The sequence below is a fragment of the Macrobrachium nipponense genome, chromosome 42 (assembly GCF_015104395.2).
Source record: "Macrobrachium nipponense isolate FS-2020 chromosome 42, ASM1510439v2, whole genome shotgun sequence".
Lineage (NCBI taxonomy): Eukaryota > Metazoa > Arthropoda > Malacostraca > Decapoda > Palaemonidae > Macrobrachium > Macrobrachium nipponense.
In genome coordinates this window covers 2,931,646-2,944,978 of record NC_061103.1, presented here as the reverse complement: position 1 = coordinate 2,944,978, position 13,333 = coordinate 2,931,646, and the positions used below count along the sequence as shown (strand labels likewise).

Sequence of the window (13,333 nt, the reverse complement as noted above, 5' to 3'; positions counted from 1 at the left end):
GCCATCAATCGTATATATCTGCCAGGTAAGTATGTACAAAACCTTATTGTATACTAACAATAACATTTTTGTACATGAACTTTCCTGTCAGATATATACTTAGCTGATTGACACCCTTGGTGGAGGGAAAGAGACAGCAATATTAACATGGAAAAAGGGGGAAACAACACCTGTTGTAGGATGTAAAATACAACCTTGGTTCTTACCTGTTTAGGCAGAAGACTTCATAGTTATTGTCTATTAGTCTGCGTTGCCTGAAGAGCTTCAGCGAGGGCGTGACCTACAGCTGACAGACTCTTTGGGTCTATCAAAGGGATTTGGTATCCACTTACTTGATAGAATCCGAGCAGGATCTTGTCAAAGGGGATTCGCCCTCTTATATGACAGAACCTAACCACTATCATTGCAAGGAGGTCAAACATAAACTGATCACCTAACCAATCTAATCATTGTTAGACATACGACATGAAAGAGATGCCTACCCGCATGCTCTTTCAAACAACCAAAAAACTTACAAACTAAACAAGGGGTAAAAAATACACTACAAAGGATATGTCTCAGCTCCCTGCCCCAGCACCGAATCCGCCGATACGTATGGGCCTAATGCAAAGCACTTTTCATACGTGATTTTGACGTCTCTCAGATAGTGGTTCGCGAAGACTGAATTGCAACGCCAGAAAGTTGCTTTCATAATATTACTAAGGGACATGTTTTTATTGAAAGTTAATGAAGTGGCAATAGCTCTTACCTCATGAGCTTTGACCTTCAGAAGCTTGAATTGACTTTCATCACATGTCACATGTGCTTCTTTCACCAGGCTTCTGATGAAGAAAGAAAGCGCATTCTTAGATAAAGCCCTCCTTGGATCCCTTACAGAGCACCAAAGGTTGACATCATTGCCCTTAAGTTTCTTCTTCCTCTGAAGATAAAACTTTAGACTTCGTACTGGGCAAAGTGACCTCTCTGATTCCTCGCCTACTAAGGCAGATAAACCTTGGATTTCAAAACTCCTAGGCCAAGGATTTGAGGGGTTCTCGTTCTTGGCCAAGAACGAAGGCAGGAAGGCACAGATCGCTGCATCTCCTTTGAACCCCACTCTCCCTTCTATTGCATGGAGCTCACTAATCCTTTTAGCGGAAGCCAATGCCATGAGAAAAAGTGTCTTTCTCGTGAGGTCTCTAAAAGAGGCAGACTGGGGCGGTTCGAACTTAGGGGACCTAAGGAAACGCAGCACTACATCCAGATTCCAACTCGGAATCTCTGACGAAACCTTTTTGGATGTTTCAAAGGATCTTATTACATCATGAAGGTCTTTGTTTTCTGAAATGTTTAGGTCTCTGTGCCTAAACACTGCAGCCAGCATGCTACGATATCCTTTAATGGTTGATACCGCCAGTCCACCTTTTTCCCTAAGGAAAAGTAAGAAGTCTGCTATTTGGGTTACAGAGGTACTGGAAGAGGAAAGGTGATGGTTCCTACACCACCGCCGAAAGACGTCCCACTTCGATTGGTAGACTCAAAGGGTAGAGGGCCTTCTTGCTGCTGCGATAGCCGTTGCAGCTCTTGCAGAAAACCCTCTCGCTCTGACCAAACTTTTGACAGTCTGAAGCCAGTCAGACCGAGAGCGGGGAGGTTTCTGTGATACCTGTCGAAGTGGGGTTGTCTGAGCAGATCGATCCTCTGTGGCAGGGATCTCAGAATGTCTACTAACCATTCCAGTACCTCTGTGAACCAGACTTGTGCGGGCCAGAAAGGGGCTATCAACGTCATCCTTGCTGCCTACGATTCTGCAAACTTCTTGAGTTTCTCCCAGTATCTTGAAGGGAGGAAAAGCATACGTGTCTAGGCCCTTCCAATCTAGGAGAAAGGCATCTATTGACAAATCCTTGGGTCTGATATAGGAGAGCAGTAGTTGTCTATCCTCGCATTCTTGGCTGTGGCGAAGAGGTATATGTGAGGCCTGCCCCATAGTCTCCACAGGTCCTGGCAAACATCCTCGTGAAGAGTCCACTCCGCCGGCAGGACTTTATCTTTCCTGCTCAGGAGGTCTGCTCTGACGTTCTTTTCTCCCTGTACGAACCTGGTAAGGAGACAAATCTTCCTTTCCTCTGCCCACAGCAGAAGGTCTTTTGCTGTCTCGTACAGGGAGAAGGAGTGAGTTCCCCCCTGCTTCCTGATGTATGCCAGGGCCATGGTGTTGTCCGAGTTTATCTGAACTGTCAAAGCTAGGACGTAGGGCTCAAACGCTTTCAAAGCTAGCCAAACAGCCATCAGCTCTTTCTTGTTGATGTGCCAGGTCACCTGTTCCTCCTTCCAGGTGCCTGACACTTCTCTTGAGCCGAGCGTCACTCCCCAACCTGTTTCCAACGCGTCGGAAAACAACACTTGGTTGGGGTTCGGAATGTGAAGGGACATCCCTTCTGCAAACCTGAGAGGGTTCGCCCACCAAGAGAGGTCCTTCTTGATTTCTCTTGAAATATTGAAGGAGAACTCTAGGTTTTGAGAAAGACAACGCCAGTTCCGATGTAGAAAGAACTGGAGAGGTCTGAGGTGCAACCTTCCTAGAGAAAGGAATTGCTCCAACGAGGAGAGTGTCCCCAGCAAACTCATCCACTCCCTCGCTGTGCATACGTCTTTCTCTAGAAAGGCTGTGACTTTCTCTGAACATCGGGCTATCCTTTCTGGAGATGGAAAAGCCCGAAAATCCAGAGAAACCATCCGAATCCCCAGATAGATACGATCTTGACTGGGGATTAACTGAGACTTTGAAAGTTCACCAAAATCTCCAGAGAACTCGCCATGAAAAGGGTCTTTTGTAGGTCCTCCAAACATCTTTTCTGTGACTTGGCTCTGATAAGCCAGTCGTCCAAGTAAAGGGACACCCTCACTCCCTCCAAGTGTAGCCATCTTGCTACATTTTTCATTAGTCCTGTGAAAACCTGAGGGGCTGTTGAAAGGCCGAAACACAAGGCCCTGAATTGGAATATCCTTCCTCCCATCCTGAATCTGAGGTATTTCCTTGAAGAAGGATGGATCGGCACATGGAAGTAAGCGTCCTGAAGATCTAGGGACACCATCCAATCCCCTGGACGAAGAGCCGCCAACACTGAGGATGTCATCTCCATGGCAAACTTCCTCTTTTCTACAAAGAAATTCAGGGCGCTTACATCCAGAACCGGTCTCCATCCTCCTGAGGCTTTTGGAACTAGGAAAAGGCGGTTGTAAAAGCCCACTGAGCATGGGTCGCTCACTAGCTCTATCGCCTCTTTCTCTAGCATTTGTTCTACTGCCAGAGTAAGAGCTTGGCTCATGATGGGATCCCTGTACTTGGCCACCAACTCCCTCGGAGTCGTCGTCAAAGGTGGTCTTGCTGAGAAGGGAATCAGATATCCTTTCCGGATAATCGAGAGGGACCAGTTGTCCGCTCCTCTCTGTGCCCAGACTTCTGCGAATCTTAGTAGCCTGGCACCTACTGATGTCTGGAGGACTTCTTTCCTACTTTTTCCCTCTGGTAGAGCGAGAGAATGATCTTCCTCTATTGAAGGATCTATTACCTCTTGAGGTAGAGGCTCTAGAAGGAGGGCCCCCTCGAAAGGGCTCCTGTCTAGCTGGAGTCTCCTTCTTAGTCTTAGTCTGGAAGGACGTTCTAGGTTTCCGGGCAGACTGAGCGAGCATATCTTGTGTAGCCTTCGCGGAGATTGCTCCAGAGATGTCCTGTATTATCTTCTTTGGAAAGAGAAGAGGCAAAAGTTGCGAATATAGTAGCGAGGCTCTCTGAGCATGAGAGACTGACTTGGTCAGAAAAGAGCAGAAGACCGATCTTTTCTTAATAACCCCTGCTCCAAACAGGGAGGCTACTTCGCTAGATCCATCTCTCACTGCCTTGTCCATGCACGTAAGTACACTGTTGAGATCCTCGGGCGAAAGGGAATCCGGGTTCTGAGTCCTTTTAGCTAAGACCCCCAACGACCAGTCAAGGAAGTTGAAGACTTCCAAGACTCTGAACATTCCCTTCAACAGGTGGTTGAGCTCGTTCATCGCCCAAGTAGTCTTAGCAGACAAGAGGGCCGAGCGTCGGGAGGAATCCACCAGTGAAGAGAAGTCCGCGTCTGCAGATGAGGGAAGACCCAGGTCTAGGGGTTCTCCAGACTCATACCAGAAACCAAGTTTCCCCGTAAGCTTAGAAGGAGGGAATGAAAAAACAGTCTTCCTTTTCTCCTCCTTAGAAAGAAGCCAATCACCAAAACCTCTCAAAGCCTTCTTCATTGAGATGGTTGGTTTCATTCTCACACAGGAGGAAACCTTCGTCTTCTTAGATGTCGAGAATAAAGAGAGAGGAGGAGGAGGAGCGACCAGAGTAAGCGCGTCTCCAAACTCCTGAAGAAGGAGGTCTGTCAGGATCTTGTAAGACGAGACCGAAGAATCCTTTACCAAGTCCTCTTCTGAAGGTTCTATTTCATCTACCGAAGAACCTTCGGCTTCTTTACGAGAGCAGGCGGACTTCTCTAAAGAAGTGCGCCTATCCTGTGAGGAGAGTCTGGCAGCCGTCTGGCGCCTATCAGGAGAAGCCAAAGCTTCAGGAGAGCTCCTATCGAAGGCGTCCTTCCTACTCCGATGAGGGAGTCCTCTGTGATCTTGTAGTCTGTCCCGAGATACACGGGAGTCCAAAGGGGAGCGCCTGCTAGGAGAGGAGAGCCTACTATGCTCAAGGCGCCTATCAGACTCCATGCTCCTGTCAAGAGGAGAGCGGCTGCCTGGCGAACTGCGCCTAAAATGAGAGGAGCGCCTGCTAGGCTCTTGGCGCCTACCAACAGGAGAGCGAATCCCTGGAGAAGAGCGCCTACTAGGAGACAGGCGTCTACCATGATCCAAATACCTAGATCGAGAAGCGTGGGTCTCTGTAAAAGCTTGTCTACCAGCAGAGAAGCTTCTTTCAGGCTCTTTACACCTGACCTGAACAGAGCGGCTAACAGGCGAATAGTGCCTATCAGGAGAGTAGCGCCTATCTTCAACACAGCGCTTGGCAGCAGGAGAGCGGCTACTTGGGGAGTAGCGCCTACCAGGCTCTAGTCGTCTGACATAAGGAGAGATCCTGTCTCTAGAAGTGTCCATGCAGGGGGAGGCTCTCTTATCCGGAGATTGGAGGTTCTTCAGAAAGGAGCGAGAAGTAGAAGCTGTGCGCTTATCCTTAGAAGAGAGCCTACAAGGAGCTTGATCCCGTTCCACGGGAGAAATGAAGTCGCCAGGAGATAGCTTCCTGGGCGATTGGCGCCTGGAAAACGACTGGCGTCTGCCAAGGGAAGAGCGCCTCATTCTATCCTCTGGTACAGGAGAGAGAGCAGACTCCGACTGAGAAGGTAAAGCAGGAGAAGGTAGCCTAGCTAGACTTCTTGACGGGGAGAGAGACGTCCTTCTTACGACTAGCGCCTCCAGCCAATGAGCCCACAAGAGCCGAAATCTGAGCTTGCAGCCCCGCAAGAATCCGAGCCGGAGATCTAGCAAACTCCTCCACAGGGGACGAGGTTCGAAGCCTACTCTGAGGCGAGTGCTCCTGATCCCTCCTGGGTTTCTTGATGTCCACTTCAGGCTCCTCCGGAAAACACTCTGGGCTGGAAGGAAGGGCGCAAGGAGCCTTCCAGGCTCTCTTCAACGGTCGAGAGGAATCCGAGGCGCTCCATCCTCTTCTAGGAGAAGGCGATGAAGAAGAAGAGAAGCATTGTCGTAAAACCTCCTTCTCGGCGCGAATTAAGGCAGCCTGGGAACAAACATCAGGATCTACCGAGGGGACGCCTGACCGGTGGGGGTTCTCCCTAACCTTCCTGCGGCTGTTGACTTTCCTCCTCCACTGGGACTGGGAGTCTGGAAGAGGTCTAGGCCTGGAAGCATTAAGGAGCCGACCAGACGCACCCTCCACTGCACTGGGGGCACTGCACAAATCACTTGCACTATCACTCTTACCTTGCAACGAACGAATTTTCTTCTCCATGCTAAGGATCATGGCTCTCATGGTTGCCACTTCCGAAGGCGTATCTTTGGGTTCGATGCAGGGAGCAGGAACTGAAACGGGAGAAGGATCTAGTGCTACGACAGGATTATCTACTTCTACCTAGCTGATACGAGACTTACTAGAACTTCTAGACGAAGCTTTCCTCACCCTGTCTTTCTCTAACTTCCTTAAGTAGGAAGAAAGAGACTTCCATTCACCCTCATCCAACTTCTCACATTCATTACAAGGGTTAATAAAGGAACATTCATTACCCCTACACTTCAAGCATACTGTGTGAGGATCTACCGTTGCTTTCGGTAGCCTCACCTTGCATTCATCCATAGAACACACCCTAAACATAGCAGATTTCTTAACCTCTACATCAGACATCTTGAAATCAAAGAAAAATCCAAACCAATATCCAAAAACAATCCACAAGCGCGTATGCCAAGCCAACAAGATCAGGTACTTCACCGAAAGTCAGTCCAAAGATATCCAACGAATTAAACTATCAGGAGGTAACGACCACAGGCGTAGTCGAAACCGGCGACAGAGAAAATCTGGCTGGAAAGGGAGATTGGTTCATACAACAGCCACCCAGCGGCGGGTAAGGTAGATCACCTGACCTACCTGTCGCGTGTGCCGCGAGTTTTGAATTCTGTCGTGACGTCAGAGACGTATAGCTAAGTACATATCTGACAGGAAAGTTCATGTACAAAAATGATAAGTAGGCATGTGGTGCTAGCATTATCACATTTAAATCCATTTAAGCCAAAACACTTAAATAGATGTGCAGAGTTTCATGTGCTTGGTTAAAATATATTCAATTTCCAACTGGTCTCAGAAGCTGATTCTTAAACAGAATATATTTATATCTAGTAAGTCTCATAAGCTGATTCTTAATCATAGTTTTACATAATGATGCTCACTGAAATCAGTAAAATAAAGTAGTATGTATATTATGAAATCAATAAAATAAAGTGCGTATTATAAGTACATACAAGGTTCCTGCTCAGCTTATGCAATCTTTTATAACAGTTTTTGCCCAACCATTATTCACTCCTAACCAGGTAATTACCATAAAACCAAATTATCATGGCATTACACATCTAAAAATCTAACATAGCATATTCATACATTATGCATAAATACCAGACATAATTGCAACTGTAGAAGAAAAAATGGTGATCAGGTGGCTCAGGTAGGCATTTCATGTGCAAATATTCCCTACGGCACTGAGATCGTGAGGTAGGTAATATGCCTCAAGTAAAAGGCCTTTGTATAGAACAAAAACTGAATAAATCATTTCTTTCAGCACAAACCTGTTACTTTAATATAGGCCAATAGCAACTTACATGGGATTGTGATGAAACTCAGCATCTACTGTATGGAGCCTAATGACAACCATGAAATATCACTCATTTCACGTCTAACCTGACACTAAATACATTTTTTGATGTTGATGGGTGTTAAAAATTGTGACCAAATTTAGGGTCAAGTCTACTTTTAGGCATGAACTTTGGTAGAGAAGAGTGATAAGCACCAATTCATAAATAAGACTTATTACACACTGCAATGAAACCCCTAAAACTACACTTCAAAATTACTGTAACGGCATGCATGAGCCTGGATTGATATAAATACAAACCCAAAACCATACAGTTCATAGTAAGTATTAATATCTAAACCAGGAAGTTTTCAAGAGGCTTCTGTTTACTCATCCTGGATTCCATAGAGGTCACCAGCCAATAAGAAGTCTTACAACTGAAGCTGGAAGGGCTAACGTCAACAAAAGTTGAAGCCATCAAGACAGATATATATGGAGCTAACTAAACATGCTATAGTACTCAGGGTTTCCTAAATCCATTTAACAAGCTACAGTACTAAGCTACGATGGAGAAGCATGCAGTAGAGGAGGGGGTGAGGGGCTGCTGCAAAGGTTCTCTAGTAGCCGGAAGCATTGCAAGAAGTGTTAGCCCCAAAATCTGTCAGTAATATTTTCACATGGAGATAGAAATGGTTGAGTAGAACTTGCAGAAGTTGGGAAATACTTTAATGACTTTAATGGGAATTATTTTCAGTAAATAAGATCTGAATTAGGATATCAGAATTTAATCATTTCTAACTTCAAAGTACCAGTACAGAATGCTTTCATACAGCAGATTATCAGGATTTGGAAAAGAATCAAATTATGCAATCCAGCTAGATATATCTAAATCTTTTAATTGAGATCAAAACCTTTCGGGCAGTCCTCTGGGACCTGAGAACTTCAACTAAGAGGTCTGAGCAGCTGAAAATGCCAGCCAACTGATTCTAAGAAAAGAATGGCGCCCACAAACATTACGTTACACAGTTGTAGTAAAACTGTGAGCGGGAAGGCTTCTTGGCCAGGATTACTAAAATTAGGAGCCACACAAGTGGCTGGCACCCATACCGTGCTAGTGACTAAAATATTGTGTATACTACAAAACAAACTAAAGGTCTTATTTATATATATATAGTATATAGCCTTGATACAAATGTATAACTTACTAGCATTACTCTATATGTACATTTTTCTATTCCTTTTTTGATTCATGTGCTGTGTAATTTACTTGCCTTTGAATACACTAGCATTATTAGTAATTAATGTAAATGCATTTCATATGGAATGTCCTTATTGGATTAGGAATTCCATTTGTGACCCTCAAATGACTTTTTGTTCTCATTTGATTCAAATGACAATCTTAATGAGACTACCTTACCAACAAAGACCTATTGTTATTGATCACCTATACCAGTCATCAACAGCAATTAACTTAATGAAAATGAAATTTCTCAACTGGTACTGTAATGAGATATATCTCAACCATCATAAAGAAGTAAATATTGTACTGTACTAGTAGACAGTCAATAGAAACTAAATAATGCACAGGCTACTAAAAATATACTAGTACGTAATCTGTTAATGTTATGACACCTGGCTGAACACAAACACAAACTGAAAAATACTAAAACCTCAACCAAACAACTGAAGCAATGACTGCCTACCCTCTCTCTCTCTCTATCTCCAGACTACTCGACCTAAAAACCTCTCTGATCAGATCAAGAGAAATCAATACTTGTGAATAGCTCTCCAGAGCACTTTGCATTATTATGCGAAGATGAAATGAAGGAGAAGACTGAAGAAAAATGGTATTCTAAATCATACCAGACAGGAGAATTTTGAAAGAATATAAAGAAATCAGATAAATTAATTGTATTTGTAAAAATGAATACATGGAGACATCATGGCAAACTGATTTTTGTGTGCAATCAACACAAAAGTTATTAATAAAATACCTAAATAAATTAATAGGGTATGAATGTAAACATGAATGAAAATAAAAAGGCAATTTGATTTACATGATTTGTCACTTGATGGGTCTGTTAAGCAGAAGCAGAAGAACATTTGAATAACTAAGAGCATAAAATTACAAGTTTTACTTGTATATTTCAGGGGAAGTTTTAGCAAATGTAGCAATCCAGTGGATACCCCCTACTCACAGAAGTAGTAAAATCCGCGAATACTTAAAACCCATATAAAAACACTTAGAACTGCCTATTTAGATAGTCCAAACACAAAAAAATCCTCTAAAAATGCTTATACTACCTGCATATTTTGGTTTAAACACAAAAAGGGCATTTGGTCACAAAAATATGAAAGTACAGAAATTTGTGAATACTTCTCAGTGAAAAATACTGCGAACAGGTGAATTTTCTATTGAAAAATCAGTGAATAGGCGAGTCCATAAATCGTGAGTCTACAAATAGCGGGGGTGGACTATAAATGGGTACCATGAATAAGTATAATTTAGGAATGAAAGAACATGGTCTTATCATATATTGCACTTCTGCCTTTAAATCAACCTGAACTTTCCACAAATAATACAAAATGTAACATGAAAGTCGTGCACACCAACTCGTTTATACGGAATACACAAACCGTTTCTTGAAATGGGACATAATATCACAACCTCTCACACTGCATCACACTAAGGTTATCGGGGAAATCCTGTCACTCATGTTTTTCTTAGCTTTTTATCTCCCTTCTCACAAGGAAGATATAGGATACCCAGTCATTATCCCACAGGATTAGTTACCCTGTATGTTATTCAAGTTCACACAACACTGTTTTTGCCGGGGGAAATGTTTTTTCCCATAGTTCACTAGTATTTAAAATAATGCGTCTCTATATTATTCCAAAATCACTGATCGATATTTGGTACTCCACTTACAGTCCCGCCATTCATAATAAAAAAACCAGGACTATAGATTTCCAGCAAAATACGTAATAAATTTTGTATTTAACATGAAAACATATAACAGAATAAGATATTAATAATATATTCTAACCTTACCTAATCTAGGCCACTAGGTGTTATTCTGCCTGGACACACCCCTCTACCTAATGTGTTGAGCACTGTACATCACGTGGATATGCAAGAGTGCATCTATTTGATTCTTAACTTATAAATTTGCACATTTTCGCTCAGAAATAATTCGTAAAGATAATAGACATGAGACATAAAACTAAACTTTCCCTGAACACTAAATTCATTACTGAATCATCAGAAATTTGCGTTCTTGACAGTGAATGAATGCAATTCTAAGCATCAAGTAATTCACTGTTCTTGGGGTTAATCTACACTAGCCAAATATTAATTAGAAATATGCCAGCTTAAAGATCTGGCTTATCTTACCATAACTTAGCCTGGCCTAGTTCATCAATGCCTAGCCTACCAAATGTCACGCAATACTAGAAATCACACAGAAACAATTTCAATAATCATGGAAAAATAGTTAACATTTCAAAATGGACAATTGCAAGAAGGTCATTAGGCCTACACGTCTAACATCATTCAAGACTGCAAAAAGACGAGATAGTCTAAGTTTAACGTAAGCAAGGTTCACAAGAAATCTGAAATGGACCTAAACATTACAAAACAGCTTCAAAAATGAACTAAAACATTTTTGGCAAGTTTCAAACAGACAGCATCATCCGGTTAAAGTTTCTGATGTGCGCTAAGTCTGTGAGGGTATCTTTTATATGACCCCAGAGGCTTTGGTTACAATTCAATTCTAATTACGATATCAAACGCAATGTAAGTAGGAGTTACCATGTTAGCCCATCAATTCACATTGCAAATAACCTAAATTATCATTATTACACTGCGATTAAATTTAATATAAGTAACGAAGACTAAAATATGTATTTAAATGCGATTGTCAATAGACCTATCATCAATTTAGCCCAAGGTTTGCCATTCTCTTCATGACATTAACATGTTTTAGTGTAAAACAACCTAATGGATTTTGCATAAAATATACTTCCTATTGGGCAACCTATTTAGGAATAAGGCTAAATATATACATAGGTAAATCACCTTTTCGGTTTCATTTCTGTCGTGTTTATGACAAATTGTTTTACAGTGTAAAATAACCTAATGGACTTGGCCTAAAATATAGATTTTATCACAACCTTTTTGGTTTCATTTCCATCGTGTTTTTGACAAATTGTTTTACAGTGTAAAATAACCTAATGGATTTGGCCTAAAATATAGATTTTAATGGATAACCTATTTATAAGGCTAAAACTAGGCCTATACATAGCCTACCTAAATCACGACATTTTTATTTCCGACGTGTTTACTACGGTACCTAGGGTTTTATTTCTGATGTGTTTATTTGGGAACCTAGGTGCTTTTAGGCCTGACATGTTTATTAAGAGTATATTTAGGTGGGTTTAGGCCTGACATGTATACTAGGTAGGCTATTAGCCTAAGAGTAGTACCTAGCCTACTATATTTACCTAGGTGCCTTTAGGCCTGATGTGTTTATTTAGAGTATATTTAGGTGCTTTCAGGCCTGACATGTATATTAAGAGTACATTTAGTTGCTTTTAGGCCTGACGTGTCTATTAGAGTATACTTCAGTGCTTTCGAGTACACTTAGGTGCTTTCAGGACTACAGTCAAAGCAGCCTGTGTCCCCCGCGATCTTCCCACGACCACGCTCCAGAAACCCACTGAAACGGCGTGACACACGAAACCGCCGAAGGAGGGACGACCGGAGACGGAAAGGGCGCCGCCCCCAGCTCAAATGCCCGGAGTCCGACGGGGGGAGGAGGCCAGAAAGTGGCCCAGAGCGAGATGTAAACATTGGGGCCCCAGGGCGAGGATCCCACTCACTTTGAACGTGAAGCAGGCCCACGGAGAACTGTCGCAGCTCCGGGATCTCCTTGAGGATCTCGTCCGTGACCAGGTGGATGCCCCTGTGCTGCGGTCTTAGCTTTATCTTCCTCTGAAACCACGCCGACCCGATCTGGATTCCTCTCGTGGAGGAAGCCATGTTGGATGTCGTGGTTCCCGTCGCCCTCCCGACGTCCTCTCACCCCCGGGTTCTCTCCCGCTCTCTCGCACTAACAGCCCCACCGGACCATTATGGAGTCACCAGCGAGGTTAACTAGGGTCCATGATGGTGAATTAAGGGGTTCAAAGGGGAGCAATGAACATACGAGGGGCAGAATGGGGGAGGAATTGATACACAGCAGCAGCCGTTCCACTGCCTTTATCGCCGGTTCATTCTGTCACTTTCGGGGGTCGGTTTCTGCGGTTTGTTTCTTCCACCTTTTTTGCTTTTTTTGTGTGTGTGGTTTTTCTCGGTTTTTGGAATTTTCGTGTTTTCACAGTTTTACAAAATGGTCAGTTTGGTTTTTATGATTTCTCTATCGTCAATTAAACTCTGCAGATGGAAAACAATCCCGCTAATATTATAAAGAAGGTGGAAAAATGATTCGTTAACCAGCTATATAGTTTCTACGAATCGCTGTTTTATTTCAGAGTTTTCACAGTTTTCACGAAATGAGAACTTCGTTTTTATTATAGATTTACTAAGAATTAAAGTTAACGGAGTAAAAAGAATCACGGCAAATTTCTAAAGGATGTGGAGAAATTACTCGTTTTTCAGGTAGGCGACACCACTCGTCAAGAACTGTCAAATGGGATTTAGTCCACAGAATAGAATCGCCAAAGTCTGTTAAAATATATAGATAAAAACTTTAGACACAAAAGATATGCAATGTATTAATAAGAATTTCGTTTTGGAAACCCACTTCGTGTAATTTAAAAAGAACACGCAAGAAACTCCTGGGATTGTAACAGAATTCAACCTTCAAAAACTATTTCTAATCGTGATGACGCATCGGTGTCCAATAGCTTTATCTGTTATGTATATTTCAAAGCCCGTTTCGAGACATAACCTTTCCAGATCAATGTAAGAATGTAAGAACTGACACACTGTAAGAATCTGCGTTATTTTTATGTATATT

At 42.8% G+C, this 13,333-nt stretch overlaps 1 protein-coding gene across 2 annotated transcripts in view; it reads right to left on the bottom strand.

The window, feature by feature from the left end:
• Window positions 1–12,628, bottom strand: part of LOC135212936 (UPF0047 protein YjbQ-like) — a 32,120-nt gene extending 19,492 nt beyond the window's left edge. Inside the window, exon 1 of one of the 2 annotated variants that reach the window (XM_064246682.1) lies at window positions 12,195–12,628. In XM_064246682.1, coding sequence (XP_064102752.1) covers window positions 12,195–12,354 — 160 coding nt within the window. In that variant the 5' untranslated portion in view covers window positions 12,355–12,628. The remainder of the gene's footprint in view (window positions 1–12,194) is intronic. The other variant, XM_064246683.1, reaches the window with a different exon arrangement.
• Between the last annotated feature and the right edge of the window lie 705 nt (window positions 12,629–13,333).